Raw genomic sequence first — 26,738 nt, 5'->3', positions numbered from 1 at the left:
TGCTTCACAATTGTTGCTAACAATTTCATTTTCCTTCTCCTTTAAATTCTAGGAAAGTTCATGGTAAACATTCTAGATTGGCTTGATTATGGTAAAGGAAGCTGAGGAGGTTTTTCTTTTTTTCCCCCTTTTCTTTCTTTCATCCTTTCTCTGTGCCCCCATCCCACTCCACACCACCCTCCCCATCATTTTTGTGGTTTAAACGACACTAAAAGGGGAATGAATTACCCTGGGGAATCAAGAGAAACCAGAGTGAAAATCTGAGGTGAACTTCAAGAGCATGAAGTTTGAGTTGGGTGAACTTCAAGTGCATAAAGTTTGAGTTGGGTTTACTTGGCCACTTGTCTCTGTCAACATGGAAATTTTTCTTCCGGGGCTGTGATCTGCCCCTGCCTTTTAAAGCTCCATATTTTCATAGGAGGCTGTTTCATGCCACAGCATGGACAGCAGCAGGAATTTTAAAGGGATCGGGAGGGAGACAAACCGAAAGAGAGTCTTAATCTCACAAAACAAACTGAGGGTTGTGGTGGAGGGTGTGCGGTAGGGAGAGGGTGGTTGGGTGATGGACACTGGGGAGGGTATGAGCTATGGTGAGTTCTGTGAAGTGTATAAGCCTCATGAGTCACAGATCTGTACCCCTGGGCTAATAATACATTATATGTTAATTAAAAAAAAAAAAGAAAGAAAGAAATCCTAAATCCTCTAAAAGACATCCCATCCCTGGGATCCAGATTTTGAACACAGACACTGTATTTAATGATACTTAAACCTCTAATCCCCCTCCCACACCCACACTAACTGGTAATCAGGGCAGAATATATAAAGACACTCCATTTCTTTATTAAAGGTGTCTACACATTATGGTTAAATTGTTTGCTATCTATCAGAACTGCTGTTTAACCAGATTAAAACATTGTTAACTTCAACAACATGATTATCAATTAAAATTATTAGAGTACTGACCAAGGAACATTAATACCATCTATCAAGTTATCAGTAATCAAATTTAAGTCCAATTATTCCACTTCTGATCCCTGCTACATTGTTTCATCTCAGGGAAAAACATTAAGCCTTTGACAGGATTTACTGAACCATCATTACTCTCTGATTCCATGGATCCATTTATGGGCCAAGTTGTAAAATGTCAGCATGAATTCTTAGCTGTGAACGCTTTTTCAAATTCTGTTCCTTGGTATAATGCCAGAATGGGAGATTAAAAAAACAGCTATTTCAAATACTAATTTTAAGTAGGGTGAAACGGCTTTATTTTCAACCTTATTAATACATCTAAGGCCTATGACTCAGTTATAAGGTAAATTGCATGAAAGCCCTTTGGCCATTACGAAAAGGAACACACACTATCTTTCCTATGTGAAGCTGTTCACTCATTCATAAATATTTTTTGAGTATCTACTACAGGACAGACGGGAGAAGTAATAGACACGAGATGTGCCACTGAACCAAGGAGACAGGATTCTGCTCTTAACGGAGTTCACATTCTAGAGGGAATTGAGACAGACATATATATATGAACACACACACACACATATATATATATGTGTGTGTGTGTGTGTGTGTGGGTAAGACAATGCTATCTGCTGAGAAAGGAGTAGCCAGAGAGTGGGGGTTAAGGCACAGTTTGCAGGTTTACATAGGACAGTCAGGAAAGGTGACATGAAGGAAAAGAGAGGCAGTCACGTGATTAGCTGATAGCCTTCCAGACGAAGGAACAGCAAAAGCTTCACTGGTAAGTGCTTGGAACGTTGGCAGGAGTCAGTGCAGGGAACAGCCTGAGAAAGAGCAAGGTGGGTGCTGAGGTCCCCAGGTCATGGGGAATGTTTTAGTCCATTTGCTTTTATAGAGGTGGTAGAGCAAATAAGCTGAAAATACAGATGAGTAAGTGAAAGAGAAGAGATTTTGAGATAAACTAACCATATATTTGACATGAAAAAAAAGGGGGGGGGGTTTATAGGAATTCTTGTCTTAAATTAGGATTTTTTTTTACTGTAACTGTAATCTGAACTGAATGCAATGTTTTCCTAATCTTTCTCACTATAAAGCCCAAAGAGAAAGGCTGAATTAAAATTCCAAAACTGAACAACAAATAAGAGGGGGGACAAAATAACTATGAGAAGAATGTCATTTGCTGTTACTGTGCACAAACGTTAACACTGAAAAAAATCAAATAAGGGTGGGGCGCCTGGGTGGCTCAGTGGGTTGAGCCTCTGCCTTCGGCTGGGGTCATGATCTCGGGGTCCTGGAATCGAGCCCCGTGTCAGGCTCTCTGCTCCGCGGGGAGCCTGCTTCCTCTCTCTCTCTCTCTACCTACTTGTGATCTCTCCGTGAAATAAATAAATAAAATCTGTTAAAAAAAAAAAAAAAACAATCAAGTAAGGGCAGAAAAACGGAACCAAATCCCACAAATTCAGGGCAAGGTTTTACACAACTGTCTTCTGTATTTAAAAACCAAGGCACTGAAGTAATTTTTGTTTGTGCGTGGAGGTGTGGTGGCAAAGGGGGTGGGGTTGGGTGGGGTGGAAGTTACAACCACAGGGCTCTCTAAAAAATATATCCTCTGCTTCGTGACCCGAGCACTTGGTGGTAGATTCTGTGATGTGTCTTTTCCTGATTGTAACAGTTCTAAGTAGGCGCATCCGCTTCCCTTTGAGGGGGCAGTCCCTGTCAATGCTTCATTGTTTTATATGTTGCCTTTGTTAACCACTTCCTCAAGCCGGAGGTTACAAAATAGATCCCTAAAGAGATCTCCCACCCAGCCCAGGCAGGTACCATAATTGGCCCAAGTTACTCTGTTAATGATTTGATCCATCCGTTTCTGGACCACTTGCTTGCGCTGGACTTTTATTGTGGAGACATACTGAAGATCTAAGCAAATTCTCCCTCATTTTGTGGGGGAGAATGACCACATTCCATCCTCAAGGACAGCATACCGCTAGCTCCAAGTAGCAAACACGGAATCTGCCAATAATGAACACAGGCATTACTCTGAGAAACTAAAGCAGGTAGACATTTCTTCTGCACATAACTGAGACAAACTAAGGAAACTCCTTCCCTCCTTTTTCCACCAGGAGCTCCACAGTGGGGAGGGTGGGGACAGGACAGAGACCCTAGCTGTTTCGCCCAAGACTTACTATATGTAAAGCCCTTTAAATATGTGTTTGGTATATAGGCTCTGAGTAAATTCTCGTTATTGTCAGCACCTAGCACACAGTTGTTGCTTAATATATGTTGGCGATTGGAATGACAAGAGAACCTACTTCTCTTGCGTCCCTATTACCCCACCACTGGAAAACAAGGATTATGGTCCCAGAGTTGAGGATCATAATTGCTCTGGCACAAACCCACTACCTGGTACACAATAATTAGCGTCCTGTTGAAGGGGAAGAGTTGTAGGAGTTGGAGAAGAAAGGGAACTCTTGGTGAGTTCCCTCAAAGCCTCAAAGCTCTAGGCCGCGGTTCTCTAAGGATTCAAAATCCACAGGCCCGCTGTCTTCCTGCCCTGAACAGGGGCCTCCTCCTAAACTTCCAGCCCCAGGAATTCCCCTCATCCGCGCTGCAAGGGGCGGGAACAACCGGAATTTTTGGCCCGTCCGCCGCGCCCCGCCCCCTGCCCCGGAGCCCCGCCCAGCTTGTCGCCTACCACCCCCTCTCCCACGGAGCTCCCCTCCCCCAGGAGCTCCCCCAGCCGCAGCCCGCGCCTCGCCCTTCCTTCCCAGCCCCTGTCCTCCCCTCCCCTCCCTTCCCCTGCCCCTCCCTCTCTCTCCGCCTCCCCCCACCTACTCCCTCCCCGGCCAGGCCGTCCGCGCGCGCCGCGCTTTGGGGGTGGAGAGAAAGCGCCCAGCTAGCGGCCGCGGCGGCGGCGGCGGCGGCGGCAGTCTCCCGGGGCACGCGGCCCGAGCGGAGGGGGCGGGGCCTGACGGGAGGGGGCGGGGCGGGCAGCCGCTCGCGCCGCTGCGAGACTGACGGGCGAGCCGGCCCGACCCCCGCCAGCTCGACCGCCCCCTCCAGGGCTGCCCGACGGGTTCGTGCCCCCTCGGCCTGGTGCAGCCTGACGGAGGGGGAGTGGCCGGCTCCGGGCCGGCCGGCGTGCGGGGTGAGGCTGCCGGGGAGGGGTTGGGGGCGCCCGTGGGGCCGAGCATCCCTGCCCCCGGCCCGCTGGCCCCCGCCCCCCACCTGCCCCTCGCCTCACGCCTGGCCCCCCTGCCCCGCCGAGACCCCCGGCCGCCTCCGGAGCCCGACGCGGTAAGTGCGCCTTCCTGCTCGGCGTCGGGGAGGGGGCTGCGGCGAGTCGGCCGTGCGACGAGGCCCACTCCCCGCCCCCACGCGACCGTCCCGCGGGGCCTCGACGGCCGGGGTCCCGCGGGGCCCTCCGGGGCGCCTCCGAGCGGAGGAGTGGGCCGGGCGGGAACCTGCCCCAGCCGCGCCCGGGGCTCGAACCCTTGGTCGGCTCCCCGCCGCGCACCGGGGGTCCCGAGCGGCGTGTGGGCCGCGCTCGGACTTGGGCAAAGTTCTGGACGCGGTAGTGCGGCCGGTCGGCTGAGGCGTGCACTGCGTTGCTTCCTCCCCGCACTCTTCCACTAATAAAACCAACTGGAAACATTTCGGATTTTTTTTTTTTTCATTGTTATCCTCAGGCTATCACAACTTCAGTTTTTATTTTAAGTAATTGCCTCATCCAAAAGAGTGGAGAATCAGAAAGGGACTTTATTTACATAAAAACTGGCGTGCCTGCTTGAAACTCCGTGGGCATTTCAGTGCGTATTCAGGGATCCAGAACTGATGGAAAAAAGTTTGTGGTGGCAGAGTAAAGCATAACTGCCATCTTTACTATCGTCCCATTTGATTTTTACAAATATTTTGGAATAGTTGATACATTAACAAAATGCAAAAGTTACAAAAGGAAAAATATATACAGTTTACCCCTGCTCCTCCAGCCGACCAATAATACCAGTTTCTTCATCTTCTTCTCCCCCCGCCAATATTACCAGTTTCCAATTCATCCTTTCAGAAATTGTGTATATGCAAATACCCTTGCTTCATCCTTCAAAAAGTGGAACTGTTGTATATTAAGTGCCTGGCAGTTAGTGGTACACAATAAATGGTAATTCTCCTTCCGTTCAGAACACAGATTTAACAAGTTGTTTTGGTTATTAGACCATTAAAAGAACAATAATGTCTAATTTTCTGGTTTTAAGCATCTGCGGATTTGATTATATTGTGAATGTGTATGTTCTATTGGTATCATAATTATACTTTTACACAAAGGTGAATATACTGATATTTTTGGGTAATGGGGCAGGTAGGGAAAAATGAATATGAAACTAGAAAGAAGATAGGACTAATGCATACAGCATAGAGTTCCAAAAATGATTTGAAGCCACTTAGTGTCCATATGGTACGAAGGATCAAACAAAACTGAATGATAAAATTGAGGCAGAGCAGGAAAAAAAGGAAACAAAGTCAAGGGATAAGATAACCCCAAGTGCATCCTGTCAGATCCTGTACTAAAAGTGAGTCACAGTTTTGGCTCTGGGCTTCACAGCAGCAGGAAAAAGGGGGGGAGGGGAAAAGGTAAGTTTCAGTGTGTTTTTGCTTAAAATATAAAAACAAACCAGTTCTGCCTAAGGAGGGCATTTTCTGGTGATGAGGCCTGAGAAGAGTATTCTCTAATGGGCCCTAATAAAAAGGGACATTAGATTGTATGATGCGGTTGGCAACATCTTTTAAAAAATCCCTACAGGGGCACCTGGGTGGTTCAGTAGGCTAAGCATCTGCCTTTGCCACAGGTCATGATCCCAGCATCCCCGAACTAGCCCCCACTTCGGGCTCTCTGCTGTGCAGGGACCCTGCTTCTTCCTCTCCCACTCCCCCTGCTTGTGCTTGCTCTCTCACTCTCTTGCTCTCCGTGTCAAATAAATAAAATCTTAAAAAAAAAAAAAATCCCTACAGAAAATAATGAATTTTAGACAGTGTTCATCAATGTAGGGCAGGAATAAAACTCTAGAGATAAGTTCCCTGAAGGCTTAACTTGATCCAGCGAGAACATTTCAGAATTAACTAGAACAGTATTTCCCAAACTGTTCTAAGAAGTGACAATCAATAGTTTATTTCTTGAAATAAGAGTCTGAACTCCTATAACTTTGAAATAGCTGGATTAGACAAATTTCAGTAGTTTTTTACTCAATTTCTTGACTAATGTGAAAGATGACTCTTTTAAAGGAGGCTATATTCGGTGACCTTTTCCAAATTTATTTGACTGTTGAGAACCACTGAACTATGGAAATGGTGGACAGGCAATCCTTCACAAGTATTTCTTAAACTGAGGTTTGATAAAAATTGGGAGAGCAAAGAGTTTTAGGTTACCTGATGTGGTAAGAACCAAAGTGAAGATAATTTAAAAGTCAGAATTTTAAGTAGACTGTATGTCAAAAGAAAAGGCTACCTTCCCCCTGAATTCTTTCCTAGTTCTTCATTTTTCTGCAATATGTCTCTAGGATTTCTTCCTGTTTTGTGCTTCAGGGCACTCAGGATTCTGAATTAGACTATGTTCAGCCAAGTAGAATTGCTTAAAGAATGACCTTAATTATTCTTGGATGTAAATATGTTATTAGCATGTTTTTTTTTTTTAATCACAACACTATTGATATTATTAATTTAGTATCAAATCCTGGAATTCTGTAGCTGTGAGATACCTTAGAAAGCGTGGTACATAGAAATAAAAAGAGCAAGGGATTTAAAACCCGAAAATCTGGGATTGTGCCGCTAATATGAAGGTTCCCAGCAAGTTTATGAACCTCCCTGAATCTTTTTCCTTGTTTGTAAAATTAGAATGATGACAGCACACAGCTCATTCAACAGACATTGAGAGTCTTAGAGGTATTGTAGTAGCAAAACAGCTTTAAGGGAACCAATAAAATAATGATCAAGGATCCTTTAATGTCTAAATTTTTTTTCACTCCCGAGTTCTGATTGCAAGGGTATGAAAGGCAAGGAATAGCACCTTCTCCAAATATATTTGGTCCCTGAGTTTCAGATAGCAGGTAGGGGAATTGAGAGAAGGAGGGATTGGTCCAAAAATGGATCTGACTTCGTTCAGTTGCTGTGTTTGGATTTTGAGAATCTGGAAGATGAGGTGCACTGCTATAAGAAAGCATTTCTATAAATGTTGCAGTGCTATACAGAATGTTACTATTCTGAAGGCAAATTAAAGGCCAGAGCTAGTCCTTGTTTTTACTCCATGTATGAGAGAAGTGTTTGCTGAATATGCTGGGTAGGGTGAATTAGTCTATCGTAACAAAAGACCTTCACATCTCAGTGGTTTAGAAAAAGGTTTGTTTCTTAGTTACAGGACATGTGCAGTTAGGGTCAACATGAGAACTCGGTTCCAGGTGGTCAGTTGGAGCCCCAGTTTAGCAGAGGCTCGGTCTCAACATAGGCTTCTACAATTGTTAGGACGGAGGGGTGGCAGGAGGTGATGAATTGCACCTTGGCTTCTACGTGGAAGGGACATGTGTAACACTGCCATTTAAAAAATTTTTTTTATTTTTTTAAAGATTCTATTTATTTATTTGACAGAGAGAGATCACAAGTAGGCAGAGAGGCAGGCAGAGAGAGAGAGAAGGGGAAGCAGGCTCCCCACTGAGCAGAGAACCCGATGCGGGACTCAATCCCAGGACCCTAAGATCATGACCTGAGCTGAAGGCTGCAGCTTAACCCACTGAGCCACCCAGGCGCCCTCCACTGCCATTTTAATGGCCAAAGAAATCATGGCTACATCCAACTTCAAGGAGGTTGAGAAATACAGTTCTATCCTGTACCCAGAAGGAGAACTGTAAGTCTGCTGGTAGTCTTAATGACTACACTTATAGCAGGCTTTACAGTCTCGTGAGTTAACAAAATCTGAATAAATGAAATCCAAGTTATGCTTTTAGTATTTAGAGCACAGAATACAGCATTTTTTTGTGTGTATGTATGTGTGCTTAATCATAGAATTATGCTAATGAGAATTGCAAAGAATATTTTTTATTAATTAGAGATGAAATGTTTTCAAAGACTCCATAATTAGGCAAACTATTTTGACCAAATAGATTTCATTCCTTTCTAATTATAGGTTCCTTCAATAAACATTTATTTTTTCATTCTATAAACATTTAAATGTGTTAAATGTGGTGTGTATAAGGCACTATGTTAGATCCTGTGAGAGTAGAAAGATGAATGGGAAGTTAACAGCCCCAAATAAAATAGCTATAATTGAGTTCTCTCTCTCTTTCTCTTTAAAACAACATTAACAGAATCTTTCAATATGATAAAACCCAATTATCTATACACTTTGCCCCAATCACTGTTTCTGGGTTAGAGACTTTTTGGTGACAAATTAAACTAGCTTAACCAAAAAGAGTGTTTTGTTAAAGATATAGCTTTATGTCACAGAGTCCAAGAGCAGGGAATACAGCTCCATCTCCGCGCCAACTGACATCAATAACAGAAAGTTGGGAGCTGGAGGGGCACCTCGGTGGCTCGGTTGGTTAAGGGGCTGCCTTCAGCTCAGGTCCTGATCCCAGGGTCCTTGGGTCAAGCCAGATTGGGCCCTGCTCAACGGGGAGTCTGCTTCTCCCTCTGCCCCTTCCCCTCTGTCTCGCCTTCTCCCCTCCTCCTGTGCTGTCTCTCACTTTCTCTCTCTCTCTCAAATAAATAAATAAAATCTTCAAAAAAAAAAAAAAAAAAAGAGCTGGAGCTGCTTTCCTTTTCTATATCTCTAAGATATCTTGCTAGTGTCTCTCTGCAAGTGTACTTCATTCCTCTTTTTCTCTGTTGACTGATTTTTTTTAAGTTTTGCTTCCAAATGGGTGTTTTAACCTAAGAATTCACACACTTCAAGAAAACCTACTAGAGGGGCACCTGGGTGGCTCAGTGGGTTAAGCCTCTGCCTTCAGCTCAGGTCATGATCTCAGGGTCCTGGGATCGAGTCCCGAATGGGGTTCTCTGCTCAGCAGGGAGCCTGCTCCCCCCCCCGCCCCCGCCAACCGCTTGCCTCTCCGCCTACTTGTGATCTCTGTCAAATAAATAAATAAAATCTTAAAAAAAAAAAAAACCTACTAGAGCCTTTAGCAAGTCCAGAAGAACTGATGTTTTTATCTAAGTGCCACAACTTGATTAGATCTTAAGTTAACCACAAGCAGAGTTCGGAAATAATGGAGTTGACCCTAACGTATAAAAAGTTAGGGTATTCGGCAACTTTGTAATAAAGGAGGCCGTTCTAGTAGTTTGGGATTAAAGAAAGCTGTGATGCCAATGAAAGTTCTACCACACAATTAACATCAACTTGCAAATTCTACAGCGCAGGCTGATGAGGATAATGAGGTAAGAAGGTAGAGTTGGAGCACTTGTACCAACACTGTCCCTTACCTGAACCGCTGGTAAACCCCATCTCCTTTGTAATCCTTTCCTCCATCCCTTCTCCCTCTCCCAAGGATTACCGAATCATCTAACTCTTACAAGTCACCTGCTTTTGATGCCCATCGGGGTTTCTCCCCATGGCTAATAATGCGGGGAAAAAGAGAGCATTCGATATACTGCCTTGCTCTGCTCTTTTCTACAGTTGGTCTTGATAACTCTATCTGGACATTTTACACTTCAGCATGCTATTGCCAAATCTCTCCACCAACTTCAACCTATTTTTTATTCTCAGTAAATTTCCATTCTTTTTCTGTGAGTGTGGACAATTAGCTTCTTTTAGCAAAGTTCCCTTGCATTTTTTACCTACCCAGTATTTCCTTTCTCTCTGGTTGTGAATACCCATAGCTTCATCTCAGCAGATGGCTGAAGGAATGGACTAAAGGCAGGTAGTCTATGTTCCCCGAAACACAGGCTCCCCAGAAAAGGAATAATAACAGAGAGAGTGAGTAAAGACTGTGTATTTGATTTGTCAGGGATATACATTAATCTAAAAGAGCAGACAGAGAGGGAGGAGTTTGGGTACAGATTGTAGAACATCTGGAATGCCGTTTTTTTTTTTTTTAAGATTTTATTTATTTATTTGCCAGAGACAGAGGGAGAGAGAGTGAGCGAGCACAGGCAGACAAAGAAGCAGGCAGAGGCAGAGAGAGAAGCAGGCTCCCTGCCGAGCAAGGAGCCCGATGTGGGACTCGATCCCAGGACCCCGGGATCATGACCTGAGCATAAGGCAGCTGCCCAACCAACTGAGCCACCCAGGCATCCCTGGAATGCCATTTTAAGGTGTTCTTTTACTCTTATTGCTACGTAAATGGACGGGTCTTTCTAGGTTCAGCTCAACAGAAAACTACCATAGGCTTGTTTACTTAGAAGGGTAGCAGGCAGGAACTACAGCTTGCCAGGAAGGCAGCATCAGATGTTCCTCCTCAGTGGTTGGGATCCTCACAGCAGTCGGGGGAAGCAGTTCCTAAAGCCATCTGGGAGTCCTTGCTCTGAGGGAAAGCTCGGCTGAAGGAGAGAAAGCTCACACAAGGCAGATGAAGGAGCTCTCTTGGTTTAAAGAATCTCGTGTGTCCCAGGAGATCATATACCATACAGGTCCCATTGACTTAGCTTTCAGGGGCCCCATAAGGGATATGACAATCACGAGAGCTGTCACACTCAGGAAAGACAAAGCTGTGGCTTCCTATGAGGTATTTATAGTTTATTTAGAGTTCCTCTGAGGTGCAAATTTACTAATCATTTTTACTATAAGCAGTGTTGCCTGGTAACATAGTTGGCCTACCTACTTGTATCAGATCACCAGGGAGCAGGGATAAGAGAATTAACTGAAGGTTAAATGCAGAAGGGAATGAGATTTAATTCCACTCACACTCATATTATCCATAGTATCTTCCATAGCTCTTTTCATTTGGGAAGTATTCAGTAATATTCATTTGCTTCCTTTGATGTGGTGTGTTTTAACTCTTTTTATGTGAGAAAAAAAAATGTGACATAGGAAGAGAAGTTGAGAGGAAAGCAAGGATGGAAAGGTAGCAAGAACCCTAGGTTGTTAGAAACACTGGTTTCCATCCCACAGATCTCAGCTTTTATTAAGTTTGTCAGTGATTGAAAACAAAAGCTTTAAGTAAAAGTAATATGGTCATGAGTTGGACTTCGGGACTTTCCTTTGGCTATAGTGTGCAGAGTGGAAGAGAGATTTAGACTGAGGCTGGTTGGTTCACTTTTTTTTTTCTTTTAAGATTTTATTTATTTATTTATTTATTTGTCAGAGAGAAAGAGCTCAAGCAGGCAGAGCGGCAGGCAGAGGCAGAGAGAGAAGCAGGCTCCCCGCCCATCAAGGGGCCCGATGTGGGACTCGATCCCAGGACCCTGGGATTACGACCGGAGCTGAAGGCAGTGGCTAAACCAACGGAGCCACCCAGGTGTCCTTGGTTGGTTCACTTTTACTTAATATTTGCCTTTCTTTGGGGAGATATTTTTATGATAAGCAGAAAGAAGGAACACCCAATGCTCCTGCTCCACAGGAGTTTAGAATTGCTCGACAGATTCAGCATGGTGCTTTGGAGGGGCCTGACCCATTCGTCCTAAATCTGTTACATTCCCCCCCAACCCCCAGGGATGGGGGATTTGGGAGGCCTGCTCTGACCTGCCTCATAACAACACTGAATTAACACTGAGAAATAAATTTAGCTTCCACTGGTCCACTGATGGCCATTTGACTCACTGACATAATTCATTTTGCTTTTTGCTGGAGTCGAATTATAGAATGAGTTGGTGGCTTTGTTTTTTTTTTGTTTTTTTTTTTTTTATGTCTAGCTGTAGGGCAAGCCAGGGAATTTCTTTATCATGGTTATCTGGTGTAACATTTGTATTGATTAACTGTTTCTAATTACAGGCAGCTGAGAAACAGTGCTTCACATTTTTCTCTATTGCTTACAATTGCCCTTTACTACCCTTACCCAATTTTTGCTGTTCCAGTTAATACATAACGTATAAAATCTGATTGGTTCTGCAGCAGACTCAACTTGATCTGTGATTGGCTCATTATGTGTACAGAGAACCCAGCTCATTTTCCTTGATTATATTTGTGTCTAGAGAGTACTGACTCATTCCTCTATTTCCCTCCATCACCATAAAGCTACACAGAAGATAGAAGTACTGGGCTTGGTTCAGGTCAGTAAAAGACAAACTGATGGTTATCCAGATTATTACTTTTTATGGCACATAAGACATTTGGGTGTCACAGCACATGGCAGCCATAAAGGATCAGTAGGACTGTGAGGTTTGCCATTATCTCGATGGCATGGCAGTCTTCATCCTTGTGCCACAGCAAATACATACCAAAATTCACAAAATCTAAGAGTGGATGGCAAGAAAATCTTTTTTTTTTTTTAACCTATCATCAAGTGAAAGGGCTTTTTGAAAAAGAAAATCTTTTGTTATAATTATGCTGTAGTCTTCATAGTATCAACTGTGATAACTGTTATAGATGAGTTCAGGGATAAGAAGGCCATATAATATTAGTTTAACTTACTTTTTTTTTTTTAAGATTTTATTTATTTATTTGACAGATAGATCATAAGCAGGCAGAGAGGAGGAAGCAGGCTCCCTGCTGAGCAGAGAGCCTGATGCAGGGCTTGATCCCAGGACCCTGGGATCATGACCTGAGCCGAAGGCAGAGGCTAAATTTAACCCACTGAGCCACTCAGGAGCCCCTAACTTACTTTTTTTAAAATGTTGCTTGCTTTACTACCAGATATTAGTACCAATAAGCAGTTGAGGGGTGAAAAGATACTTTCAATACATATTACTGTGGATCTACACTTTGCCCTATAAGAATTAGTGACAGAAATTGGGAAGGAGTCAAGTGGGGAGAAATCCGGGACGCTTTTGTACTTCAGAACTGAAGACCACTTTGGCATTTCATGGCAATTATGATGAACGTGGTATTTTGCTAAATTAGGAGTGATGTGTTCGTTAAGGACTGTTTTCTCCCTCTCTCTCTCTCTCTTAGTGCCTTATTTGCTTTTATTTTGGTCAGATCTTTTTGGTAAAGAATTTAAGTCTTCCCTACTACTCCTTGATATGTAACCTTGTACAAGTCAGCCATATTGGGAACCTGCTTCCCGTTTTGGACAGTGGGGATAAATGCGTACTCTACCTTCTCACACGGTAGTTATGAGTTCCAAATGAGAATATTTTATAAGCATGAAGCCATGTGTTATACTTGAAAGTGTGTGGCCTTTAGAGGCAATCCCAGCTTCACACTGAACCCTGCTACTCAGCAGATATCTGTAACCTCACTTGACTTCAGTGTCCTCATATGGAAGGGGGGAGAGGAATGACCCCTGTTTGCCAGAGTGTGTGAGACGACAAAAGACCCATTCAGTATAGAGACTTCATGTATTCCCATGCACATTTATGCACTTAGGAAATAATAGCTGCTATTAGAAATCCAAATCCTTAATAGTTGCCTGTGCTATTTACTTAATCCCATTTAACCGAAAAGAAAACTGAAGACCCAAGAGGTGATTTGCCCGAATTATACAGCTAGCTGGTGAGTGGCTTAGTACTGACTCCAGCTTTCTGCTCTATCACTTAGGCTACCATTAATAAGTAATAATGTGGGAAAATAACAGCAGAAGCACCCTCAACTGGCTTCCTCTGCACTGATTCATAGCTGTAACCTCGTGCTCTCTCTTCTCTCTCTAAATTGTCCTTACTGATCCCCAGGGCCAACTAAATGCTTACAACTAAATAGGGTGCGCGATGCTGGGGCACAGCTCTCTGTTTACCTAATGATTTGGGTACTTACCGAAAATTGGTTGTGTTTATTTACAAACCCGTTTTTTTTTTAATAGTTTTTTTTTTAAGGGTTTATTTATTTATTTCACAGACAGAGATCACAAGTAGGCAGAGAGGCAGGCAGAGAGAGAAGGGGAAGTAGGCTCCATGCTGTGCAGAGAGCCTGATGCGGGGCTTGATCCCAGGACCCTGAGATCATGACCTGAGCCGAAGGCAGACGCTTTAACCTACTGAGCCACCCAGGCGCCCCTACAGACCCGTTTTTAACAGTTGGCCTTCTTCTAAAAATTATGAAACATTTGTAAACATGTTAATTAATGAGTATAAAGAAAAGTCATTCTTTGAAAATTAAGTTGAATGCTCCGGGGACATCTCAATATAAAAGAGTTCTTAATAAATTCACTCTCGAATTTGAGGAAGTCTGGATAACTGTGAAGGAGGGGATGCGGGCAGGGTTAGGGGTGGGTGTGTGTTGGAAATCATCAAAGTCCAAAGCAGTGCAAGTTCCTGAGCCAGCTATTAGTCGTTTGCAAGGAAGTGAGCTCACACTGAAATGTAAATTAGCCACATTGCAAAGCACACTGTTTTGTTCAGGGGACTTTTTTTTCATGGTAACACTTTGTCCTTGAAAGAAGTGCATTAATTTACATTCTGGCACAAGATTTTTATGTCATGGTGGACAGACCAGTGATGTAATGGCTTCCGTACTCATATTATGTTTGAAGTCCTTTTAAGTTCTCTCTCCATTTATAGAAACCGTAAATGGAAATCATGGATGTTGGGTCATGGTGGCCCTGGCTTCTACAAAAAAGAGGACCCCAACTCAGTAGGGGGTCCACATAAAATGTATGGCATTAGCCCTGTATGAAAAGATTTGTGAGTGTACGTGTTTCAGTTAAAATCTTTAAGGATATGTGACTATAATTTTTACAGTTACTGACTTTTCCATTTAATGGACCAACTATAAGGTTTCATCTGGCAAGGAGCTTTTACAGAGGTCCGGCTAGACTGGAAATATATGCTTTGACCTTCCATCCTTTGTACATAGAGGTAGATAGAATATAAATTTCTGTATTCTGTATATCTTTACCATGCTATATTGCAATTTTTAAATTGAATGTCAGTTCCTGTATTGTAAGTATCTCAAAAGCCATGGTTCTTTCTATCACCTTCGTAGACTTTCCAATCTAGGGAAGAAGGCAGACATTAAATAAATAATTTCAATGAGATTATTGAATAAATCTGAGGAAGTAGTTTGGGATGCTGTCTGATCATGTGGTAAGGAGACATGATTGAATTTAGAGGTTAAAATTTACCTCACTCATTTTATTTCGCCTTGATCTAATATAAGTATATGTCACAGTGCTTTTGGGGGTACACAAAAAAATAAAATTCCTATATTAGATAGCTTTTAATTCATCATGTAGTTTACAAAGCTAAATCTTCGTATGTTACAACTGAATTTAAATTCAATATTTTTAATTATCATTTATGGATTGGATCAGAGGTGTTTCCCAATTATTTTTAACAAAATGAAAGATGTAACATTGTGCTAGAATCCTTATTTTGTATTTCAGATTCTATTCTAAGGTATTTTTATTATTATTACAAAAGAAATGTTGATGCCATGTGTTGTAACTAGTGGAAAGAATGGAAAGATAATGAGTATTAAGAGTCCAGGGTCCATCTAAATTTCTGATTTCTTAAATAGATTGATATTTAACTATAAGATAGGTAAGACAAGAGTCCCTTATTCCTCTATTTGGTTGTTAGATACGTAATCAAAATAAAATTTATTTAGAGCTACACTCAACCCTAGTGAAACTGTAACCTTCTTACTTCCTTCTTTATGTTGATGTTACCATTCTTCCAATCACCCAGGTTTGAAAATGCTGTCATCTTTGACTGCTTCATGTCCATTTGCCACAAACATTCTACAAGTTCTGTCTCTATAGTATCTTTAATGCTCATCTCCCTTTCAGATCTTTGCCTCTAGCTAAGGTTAAACTATACCTCTTACCTTAAAGAGCTTTTTTTTTTTTTTTAAAGATTTTATTTATTTATTAGACAGAAAGAGAGCACCAGCGTGTGTGGGGAGAGGCAGAGGGAGAGGGGGAAGCAGGCTCCCTGCTGAGCAGAGAGCCCCATATGGGACTCAATCCCAGGACCCTGGGATCATAACCTGAGCCAAAGGCAGTTACTTAACTCTGAGCCACCCAGGCGCCCACGCTGAAGAGCTTTCTAACTGGCTTCCCTACTGATGGTCTCTTCTTTCACAAATCCATTCTTCACTGTTGCCAATTTTTAAAAAAAATATGTAGATATATATTTTATTTGTCAAGAGTAAATGCCAGATTTTTTTTGAAATATACCTGTAAATTGACACAAGAACCTCATCCCCTCCCAGATCAAGGACCCACTTCCTCCTTGATAATTCATCAAGGGATTCATTCAAAACCCCTCTGTTGGATTTTAAGATCTTTCAAATCAAGATCTGTGTTCTTCATTTATTCATTTATTCTTTGATTTAAATGTGGTAAATATTTGAATGCCGTGCTTAATACGAATTCTTAGGGATATAGTGGTCCCTGCCCTAATCAGTTTTATTGTCTGTTTTCTCACCTTTAAGTTCTTCCTGCATATAGCACAAAGATGTGTTAAATTTACATAAACAGGATTTTTTGTTTTACGTTTATAACATGTGCTTTTTATGGAGTTGGAGAAGAGGGACCGGCTATCTGATAATATTTCTGAAATGAAAGTTCAAATTTTCCGTCTTTTCTAATCCATGTAAATAACTATTTTCTGCCATCATTTTTAAGTGTTACTGGAATTTAAGTGTTACTGGAATTATATTAGTTTCCTAGTGTTTAAGCCAAATTCTGGTAAAAGACTTGTTTTGACTAAGTTTGGAGAGTATCCTGGAACATCACACTTTAAAGGATTTTTTGAAATCCTGTGTCATACCTCCTTCTCATAGTCAAGGGAAAACTTAATTCTTGAAGTGTTTTATGTGATACACACTTGAAACTACAGGAATAGATTCTCCATCAAACAAATACTGTTGTCTTAAAATCGCTATGTGAAGAGAGGTTTGTAAAATAATGATTACCCATATAACCCCGTTCCTCAGTAGCCTTGATTTTTATTGTTGAGTGAAGCTGTGCCTTCCAGAGTCAAACTGTTGAAGTGAGCTTGTCTGCAGTCTGTCTTCATGACATTTCACTGTTGCTGTTACAATAATGAGCAGAGTCATCTTGTAAATTTACAAACCAATATTTGAGCAGATTTGCAGCAGAAAATGCGTGTGAACTCCTTAAGTACATTTTGAAAAATGTATTCAGAATTGGAGCTTTCCTATTTTAAATAGTTTTTGAGCTGTATCTCAGGTTTAAGTAAACCCCACTTATTAAAATAGAAGAGAGGAACGGAATATAATTGGATAATCAGTTTGAAGAAGATGTTGGTCAGTCTGAAAAGACATTTGCTGTTTAGTCATTAGATTCAAAGAGACAAAAATTTCATGCCTAAAGAACGAAATAGAAAAAGGAAATGCTGGGGCACCTGGGTGGCTCAGTCGGTTGGGCATCTGCCTATGGCTCGGGTCATGGTCCCGGGGTCCTGGGATTGAGCCCCGCGTAGGGCTCCCCGATCAGTGGGGAGCCTGCTTCTCCCTCTCCCTCTGCCTGCTGCTCTGCCTACTTGTGCTCTCTCTCCATCTCTCTAATAAATAAATAAAATCTTTAAAAAAAAAAAAAAGAAAAAGAAAATTCTTAGAGTAACACATTGTGGTTTTTCTCTTAAATTGAAAAAATACTGAAAAGGGTTTGTTACCAGAAGGAAATGTTTCCTAATATTTTAAAAATTAGATTATATTACAATTTCACAGTGTCTATTTTTTATTATTGCTCTTATAATTGTTGGATATATTCATTCATTAGAGAAATATTTATTGATCACCTACTGTCTGCCAGGTACCATGCTAAGTACTAAGGCAACAGTGATTAACAAAAGCTCTGCCGAAGCTTACTTTGTAGTAAGGATAAAGACTGTAAATAAGGGAATAAACATCTAGTATGCTAGGCAGTGGTAAGTGCTATGAAAGAATTTCAAGAATTGGGTGGGGATAGGGGACAGGGAGGGATCTAATTTATATGGAATAATCTGTGTATATCATTTTAATAATTTAACAATGTAATGACTTTTAATATGGATTGATCTTGTAAAAATAATTACTGTAAGGAGTACTTCTCATCAGAACTGGCTTAATTTTTGAGCAAAACAATTTTATATTGTTTGGCAAAGGTAGGTGGGACAAGAAAAAATGTTACTTAAATATATGCTGAGGGGCGCCTGGGTAGCTCAGTCAGTTAAGCAACCAACTCTTTTTTTTTTTTTTTTTAAGATTTTATTTATTTATTTGACAGAGAGAGATCACAAGTAGATGGAGAGGCAGGCAGAGAGAGATAGAGAGATGGAAGCAGGCTCCCTGCTGAGCAGAGAGCCCGATGCAGGACTCGATCCCAGGACCCTGAGATCATAACCTGAGCTGAAGGCAGCGGCTTAACCCACTGAGCCACCCAGGCGCCCAAGCAACCAACTCTTGATTTCTGCTCAGGTCATGATCCTAAGGTGCTGGGATCAAGCCATGCAATGGGCTCTGTGCTTGGTGTGGGTCTGCTTGTCCTTATCCCTCTGCAACTCCCCATGCACGCTCTCTCTCTCCCTCATAAATAAATAAAATCTTTTTAAAAATGCTGAATTTCATGACATGAAAGCATTAACTCTTAAGCTTACTACATATTTTTCATAAACAAAGCATGGCCCGGGACGCCTGGTTGGCTCATTTGGTTAAGCAGCTGCCTTCGGCTCAGGTCATGATCCCAGCGTCCTGGGATTGAGTCCCACATTGGGCTCCTTGCTCGGCAGGGAGCCTGCTTCTCCCTCTGCCTCTGCCTGCCATTCTGTCTGCCTGTGCTCACTCTCTCTCTCTCTCTCTCTCTGACAAATAAATATAATCTTTGGGGAAAAAAAAAAAGAAAGAAAGCATGGCCTAAGAATTGAGTTAAAGCTGGGAAATAATTTTCGTAAAGCTCTTTCTAACATGGGGGCTATAACAGGCTACTGTATCAATAGATAATTTTTGAACTTTTTGGTCAGAATGAAGATTTTTCACCAAACTACCCATGCTTAGACAAGCTTAACCTTAGGCAAAACTACTAAATAGAGGTCTAGCTATAAGCGATTTTGAGAAAATTCTGCCTTTGAAGACTATTTTCCAACTTCACTTGCCTAAATTGTCTCCATTTGTCAGCATTTTCTGTTACTCAATTTGACATCTAAAATTTTTGTAGCCGTATTAGTCTTTTATTTTTTAATTATTTTATTTAAATATTCTATTTTATTATAACTGTTATTTTATTTTCTAAGTTCTAATTTGTTTTTCCTTTCATTGTATATACTAAAAGGTAAGAGAATACACTGGCAAATTTTTCAAGAGCTGGATCTTTATTAATTCTGTCATTTTATTTCTTAGTTCTTTAGTTTCTCCTCTGATCTTTATTATTTCATGACTCCTTTAGAGGGATGATTTGATTTTCATCTTGAGTAGACTGCTTAATATATGCCTTTCCTTTTAAATAATCAATGCATTTAGAAAGTTGTAAATCTTACAACAGAAGAAGCATCCCTCCTCCTATGACTATCAGAGCCATCCACTGCACCCAGGTGCCATTCCTTCCCTTTTATCAAAGTCTTCCCTGTTTTTTGCTTCAATGCTTCCCTGTAGTCATCAATCTCATCTTCTGCCTAGATCATTCTCATCATTCTGGTGTGTTTCATATTTTTAAAAAAATCAACAAGTAAACAAGTAAGCAAATCCATTGCCTTGATCCCTCACCTCTTCCAGCTATAATCCCATTCTGCAGCCTCTCTGTGCAGATTTTCTGAACAAGTTCTGATCATGTCCTTCCTTACTCCTCTCGTACTCCATTAACTCTTAAACCCACCTCAGGCTGGGTTTGTCCCGACCCCTCTACTGAAACGCTCCTATCTCATTTGGCAAAATCTTTATGTTGACAATTCCTGTGGCATTTTTCTTTGTAGGTGGTAGTCACTCTCTTATTTGACATTGTGGCCGTGCCTTTGGCCATGAAATACCTTTATCCTTTGACTTGCCTGACACCAGACCTTGCGGATTTTCCTCTACTTCATTGGTTATTTCTTTCCAGTCTCTTTTGGTGCCTTCTCCACCACTAGACTTCTGTTTAGAGTTTTTTGGAGCTTGGATCTAAGTTCCAGGAACATTTATCCCAGCTATCTGACACCTCCACTTAGGTGTCTCAAAGGTACCTGTAACTTAATATAATGAGAAATGAGCACCAATGCAAAAACTGTAACTAATGAGGAAGTGTGATAAAATGACTGGATACAAAATAAATGTACTCAACGCTTTCATTATAATAGAAATAACCATGGGGAAATGAAACTAGAAAAAAAGTATTTACTATAGTGACAAAAAAAAAGAAAGGAACAGAACTCGATAAAATATTTAGTAAGAAAAGCACAGAACCTATAGTCAAAGGATTTTAAAATTTTATTGGTGAGCATGAGAGCTGAACAAACTAAACATACATGCTTAGATGTGAAGCCTTAATATCATAAAATGCCAATCATTTCAATTCATATGTAGATTTAAGGCAATTCCAATTAGAATCTCAATAGGGCCGGGCTTTTTGTTGAGGAGAAGATTGGGTAATACTACTTTAAAATGTATACAAGGGTTGGAGGCTCCTGGGTGGCTCAGTGGGTTAAGCCACTGCCTTCGGCTCAGGTCATGATCTCAGGGTCCTGGGATCGAGTCCCGCATCGGGCTCTCTGCTCTGCAGGGAGCCTGCTTCCTCCTCTCTCTCTGCCTGCCTATTTGCCTACTTGTGATCTCTCTCTGTCAAATAAATAAATAAAATCTTTAAAAAAAAATGTATACAAGGGTTAATATCTAAAATTAACTTTAAAAGGTACTTTTATTTATTTTTTTTTAAGATTTACTTATTTATTTTAGGTGGGGAGGGGCAGAGGGAGAGGGAAAGAGAAAATCTCAAGCAGACTCCCTACTGAGCACAGAGCTGACATGGGGCTCAATCCAAGAACCCTGAGATCATGACCTAAGCTGAAATCAAGTCAGATGCTTAACTGACTGAGCCCCCAGGTGCCCCAGCTGTTAAAAAAGGATATATATGGAGTTAGGAACTTGCTTAAACAAATATTAAACATCTTATGATAGATTATAATTAAAACACTGTACTATTGGCTTAAAAAGACAAATAGTAGAACAGTAGACAAATAGAATTAGTACCCCAAAATTGATCTCTGAATATATGAGATGCTACTTAATACCAAAAACAGTACCTCAATTCAGTGGGAAAAGGGTGGTTTACATTAAAATTGTATTAATAGAGGACTCCTATTAGAAATAAAAAGGGCTCCAACAAATCAAAAAGGTGTAGATAACTTAATAGAAAAAAAAAAATGAAGAAAACTAAGCAAAGACCCTTTCACCAAGAGGATATCCAGACGCCCAGTAAACATGAAAAGTTACCCAACAATATTAATAACCAGAGAAATGTAAAGTAAAATATCAAATGGGATGCCACTCCACACCTATATCAGTGAGACTAAAATTAAAGACTAATAGTACTGGTATTGGCTGCGTGTGGAGTACCTGGAATTCTCATACAGTTGTAGGAGTATAAATCAGTGAGAATAGTCAAAGATGAATATATGCATACCTTATAATCTAGCAGTTTTGTTTCAGTGTGTGTTTATATATGTATATACACACACGTACATATATACACATATATACGTACACAATAAGAATGAATATACACGTGCATGCGATAATTCAGACAAGATCATTCTCAGAAGCATTACTTGCAAAAGTCTAAAACAAGAAACAACTAAAGTGAGCAAAAGAATATACTTTGATGGTTGTATATTTATATAGTGGAATACCATGTAGCAATAAAAACCAACTGTCAGCTGCTACAGACAACAACATAGATGAATTTCCAGACACCAGTGAAATAAGAATCCTTTATTTGAGATTGAATGACGACGATGACAAGATGCTGATGAATTACTGCAGGGACATCTCTCCATGATGTGGGTCCGTACCATGCACTGTAAGACATTTGTCATTTCTGGGCTCTGCCCACTCAATGCCTGTGGCACTCTCTGGTCATCCAGCAACTACAAGTTCATTCCTCCCCCCAACCCCTCGTGACTTCGAGAAGCCATTTTAGGGGGCAGGAGCAGAGGCTCTACCCCTATTGAGAATCACAAGGCTAGAGGAATGGGAGGTGCCTCTCTGCGGGCAGAGGTACCTATGCTGACCTTGAAGGATCAGTACGATCTTAAACCCAGAGACCTTGGGACACAAATAGCATATAAAAGCGGGAGTAACATAATGTAGACTCTATCCCAACTAATGAAGCGGCAGGTCCGTGTTGGAAAATAGAAATAAAGTTGGATAGAGTGGAGTTGGAACTGTAGATAGGAAGGAGTGTGACAGAGGTGAGCAGACAGGGAGAATGTCATTTTCCTCTTGAATGGCTCCTGCAGACCGCTGCCAAATTAATTTTCTAAAACATTGCCCTGTTCAACGGTCCACTTAATATTGCCTGTGAGTCTTTACACCTTTGCTTTATGCCCAAGGCATTTTATCTTATCATATTCATTCCAGTTTATGTCTTATTACTCCTTAAGATTAATTAGGTATGTCCGGCTGGCTGATCAGACTGTTATCCCCCCCCACAACTTTCTTTGTCAATATGCTCACTTCATGCTTTTATTACTATCTTTCTTCCTTTATAAAATATCCTCATTCTTTCTATACAGCTTACTATTCCCAGAGACCTTCTTTCTAATGAAGGTCTGTTTCTGTCTGTTTCTTCTTTCTTAGGGTATTTATGGTTTGTTCTACGATATTGGCCACAAAATTGTAGATGGTTTTTCATGCTTCTTTTTCTTTTTTTCTCTGAGTAATTTTTATTCTTCTGAAGAGCTGTGTGAAGTTAAGATCTATGCCTCCCAATATTTTTATAAGCCTCCAAAGTAGCCTTTTTTTGGTCCATTGATGAAGAGGCGTTGTCTTTCAAGCGAAACAGCATTAGACATTGAACACCCTGAAAACTTCAATTCGGTATTTGTAGATCACAGTATATTAATATTGCAGCTTTATAATGTGTCTTCTATTTAAATTACCAAATACTTTTTGTTTCAGTAACTCGATTCAATTCTTTTTGAAGGTAGGAACCGAGATGTTATGTGACTGTGTCCCCCTTGAGGCCTACCTGGGTGTCTGGCTCACAGTGACTACTCAGTATTTTAAATTTTGATTGATTTTTTAAATTCGCTTTATCAATTTGCCTTAACTGTAACTGTGTTCAGACCTTTGTTTTGTTTTGCTAACAATAGAGGGCACCATGAAAATACTTGTACACCCAAGAAATAATCCCGTCTCAGTCCTTGGTAGCTTTCTTGAGCCACACTTTGCTCTTTCTAAACCGTGTCATACAAATTCAGAAATTATACTAAATCAAAGCAGCCCAATCCTAACTATAGGCTTCCGGTTATTTTTTTGAGAAAAAAGAGTAAGTACTGTCATATTTTGATCCTTTGTAGTTTTCAGACTTTTTCTTTCTCTCTCTTTCTAATCTTTGCCCAAATGAAATCTTACCCCAGATCTGACTGTATTAATTAAATACATTCCTTTCCTGAAGGAAGAAGATAGAAGCGGAGAGCAACGAACAGGAGCCCCACCTTTGTCTCCCTCCCCCTCCTCCTGCCATCGACAGCACAGCTCGAAAGTCACTGTAACTCATCTGATGAAAACATGCTTTAAAAAAAAAAAATGATGATTTTGTGATATCTCCTCTGGGAATTTAATCTGAAACCAGAAACATTTTCGTTTCCCAGTGATTTTTATGTACAAAGGAAAATGTTCTGGAATAAATTCCTGGTTTCAGCAATGGAAGAGTTAATCCACTAAGCAGCCCCAGACTGAGATATTGCCACGGGATAGTGCTTTCTGTTTCTGTCATTTGTGGTTTAAGAAAAGAGGGTGGTGTTCTGCATTTGAAAGGACTTTAATGAATGCTGTCAGTGTTTGTGAGAGCTAATGGTCAGTATGGGAAAAGAGAGGGGGGAAAGTGGTCGAGCTGCTTCAGGATAGGTGGATGAGAGTTTGCTCTGATTGAACGGAATGTTCCACTGTGTTGCATCGCTATTCATTCTCCTTTGTTCTTTATCATCTGCTCTCTTGGTATAAAAGTTAATGCAGATATATATGTGAACGTGATTTATTGCCTTTCGATCTGTTTGTTGTGTACAGGAGGGCATAGACTTCTCTTGTCTTGGTCGGATGCACAAAATCCGGGTGCAGTGCTTTCTGCCCGTTGCCTAGACGATCACTTGGTTTCTCTGAGGATGTCTGGTTCTCGTAAAGAGTTTGATGTGAAGCAGATTTTGAAAATCAGATGGAGGTGGTTTAGCCATCAAGCATCATCTCATTCTACAGTTGACAGCCAGCAGGGAGAATTTTGGAATCGAGGACAGACTGGCGCAAACGGTGGGAGAAAGTTTTTAGATCCATGTAGCCTCCAGTTGCCTTTGGCTTCAATTGGTTACCGAAGGTCCAGCCAACTGGATTTTCAGAATTCACCTTCTTGGCCAATGGCATCCACCTCTGAAGTCCCTGCGTTTGAGTTCACAGCAGAAGATTGTGGCGGTGCCCATTGGCTGGATAGACCAGAAGTGGATGATGGCACTAGTGAAGAAGAAAATGAATCTGATTCCAGTTCGTGCAGGTTGATTATTTTCTTACTGATAGAAATGGGGTGTGGGGACATATGCTCTATAGTGTTAATAATTCAGTGTGTGTGTATATATGTAGACCTCTACATGCATACCCACATATAACATCTGGGTATGCATATATGGTACTTTCGCTAGGGTTTTACTAAAATGTTCTAATATTAATTTTAATTCTATAAAATTAGGAAGACAGCAAGTTGCAATCATTCTGAAATATCTTATATTCCATATATAGATGTGGCTCTGCCTCGAAAATAATATATAGTAGCAATTTTATGCATCATTGTACAGTTTGCTTCATTCATTTACCGTCTGGAGTCATAGCAAAACTATAGAAGAGATGACATTTTACTTTGTCACAGATTACGGAGTCATTTTTTAATTTTAATGAAGATGAAAGGTTTTACAAGGAGATGCATGTTGTAGTTGCCACTCATTTTTTTTTTTTTTTTTTTTTACACCACTGTAGTTAAAATAGTATTTTTTCTTACGGTTATCTCTCTTTGTCCTGTATGTTGCAGCCCTCCAGACTAACACAAGAAATACAGTAGCATGTCTCTTTCTGAGATGACAGCTACTAATTCCTGTTACCTTCACTTCACTGAAAATTGTGCTATTTAGGGAAGTGAAGGACATTCCTTCAGGAGAATATCAGGGAACACAGAGGGGCTAGATGTGGCCAGCTGCCGAAAGCAGGGAGAGAAGAAGGGAGAGTGAGTTTGAGGAGAGAACATAAAGAAAAAATTGTCTGATTTCTCAATGTCTCCATCCATCTTCCCCCTGGGAACCCAGCTTTATCTTTGAAATGAATTTTCTTCTCAATCAGTTTAAACTACTATAGCATATTATGTAACAAGTCACAGCATGAAAATCATCTTTCTGGTTCATCTTCACACAAAGATATTTCTCAATATTTAAAGGCTATTGTCTGTCCAATTTGATTACTGGGTTCTTTTTAAAAAATTTCTTGGCAGGTTTTGATAACACTTGTAATTTGTATGTTGGTTCTTAATTATAGGCATCATAAGAGATGAAGTCAAAATGTGTTCGTAGATTCAAGTATCTCTTACTTGGGAATATTTATTGCCTTCTCCTTTTCTAACCTTCAGAACATGGAATTCTGAACTATGGTGTTGGAATAATAATAAATATAGACCAGTCGTCTCTAATCATTTGTATAATGGAGAGAGGGGCATATCTTTACATAGGTAACTAACTAGAGCATTTAATTTTAAATATTTTAAATTAGTTTGTGAGTTGGCATTACATGAATAAGAACCACAAATAATTTTAATATGGAGATCAGTCGAGTACGTATGGTTTCATTACTTTGTATTTTCTTTGGAGACTTGTTGCCATAAAGAGAATAATAATTATAGAGTAAAAGGGTCAAGGTTTATCATTTTTATGGAAATCCAAAAAGTAATCATCTTCCCATTTGAAATCAATGCAATATATCAAGACTATTATAACAAAATCAGAAAAACAAAACATTCATTTATCATCGTAAGTTATAAAAATCTTAACATGTATCTACTACCTGGAGAGATCGGACATATGTGAGTATAAAATCTATATACAGTTTTAAAGTTGGAAAGGTTATACACACATTGGTTGCTATAATTTACCTCCTATGGCAAAGGTAATATGCATAGCTAATGATTATTGAAATCAAGTTAATGTATTCTTTAGTATACATATCAAAATATCATCTTAGTGGGATATTTATTATGAAAGAAAAAGACTGTCCTTTTTTATGCAAGAGATTGCTGTATGTGTACTTCAAGAACATAAAATTGACATTCTTACTTATAGGAGATATAAAAGAAAAACAATGATCTTTTAAAAAAAAAATCTAAATAGGGGTGCCTGGGTGGCTCAGTGGGTTAAATCCTCTGCCTTCGGCTCAGGTCATGGTCCCAGGGTCCTGGGATTGAGCCCCATATCCTCTGCTCAGTGGGGAGCCTGCTTCCTCCTCTCTCTGCCTGCCTCTCTGCCTACTTGTGATCTCTATCTGTCAAATAAATAAACAAAATCTTTTTTAAAAAAATCTAAATATTAGTTGTTTTAAAAATGCTAATCAA

General features: G+C 40.6%; 1 protein-coding gene across 3 annotated transcripts in view; it reads left to right on the top strand.

The window, feature by feature from the left end:
• Positions 1–3,930: 3,930 nt before the first annotated feature.
• The window catches only part of KLHL5 (kelch like family member 5), a 92,111-nt gene continuing 69,303 nt past the window's right edge, over positions 3,931–26,738 (top strand). Inside the window, exons 1-3 of one of the 3 annotated variants that reach the window (XM_082728880.1) lie at positions 4,132–4,260; positions 24,173–24,647; positions 25,764–25,862. In XM_082728880.1, the coding sequence (XP_082585006.1) occupies positions 24,268–24,647; positions 25,764–25,862 (479 nt within the window). In that variant the 5' untranslated portion in view covers positions 4,132–4,260; positions 24,173–24,267. Of the gene's footprint in view, positions 4,261–24,172; positions 24,648–25,763; positions 25,863–26,738 lie in introns of all 3 variants that reach the window. The other 2 variants (XM_082728881.1, XM_082728882.1) reach the window with 2 other exon arrangements.

This window comes from Mustela nivalis (assembly GCF_964662115.1).
Source record: "Mustela nivalis genome assembly, chromosome: 4".
Taxonomy (NCBI): domain Eukaryota; kingdom Metazoa; phylum Chordata; class Mammalia; order Carnivora; family Mustelidae; genus Mustela; species Mustela nivalis.
This window is presented reverse-complemented; position numbering and strand designations above follow the sequence as displayed.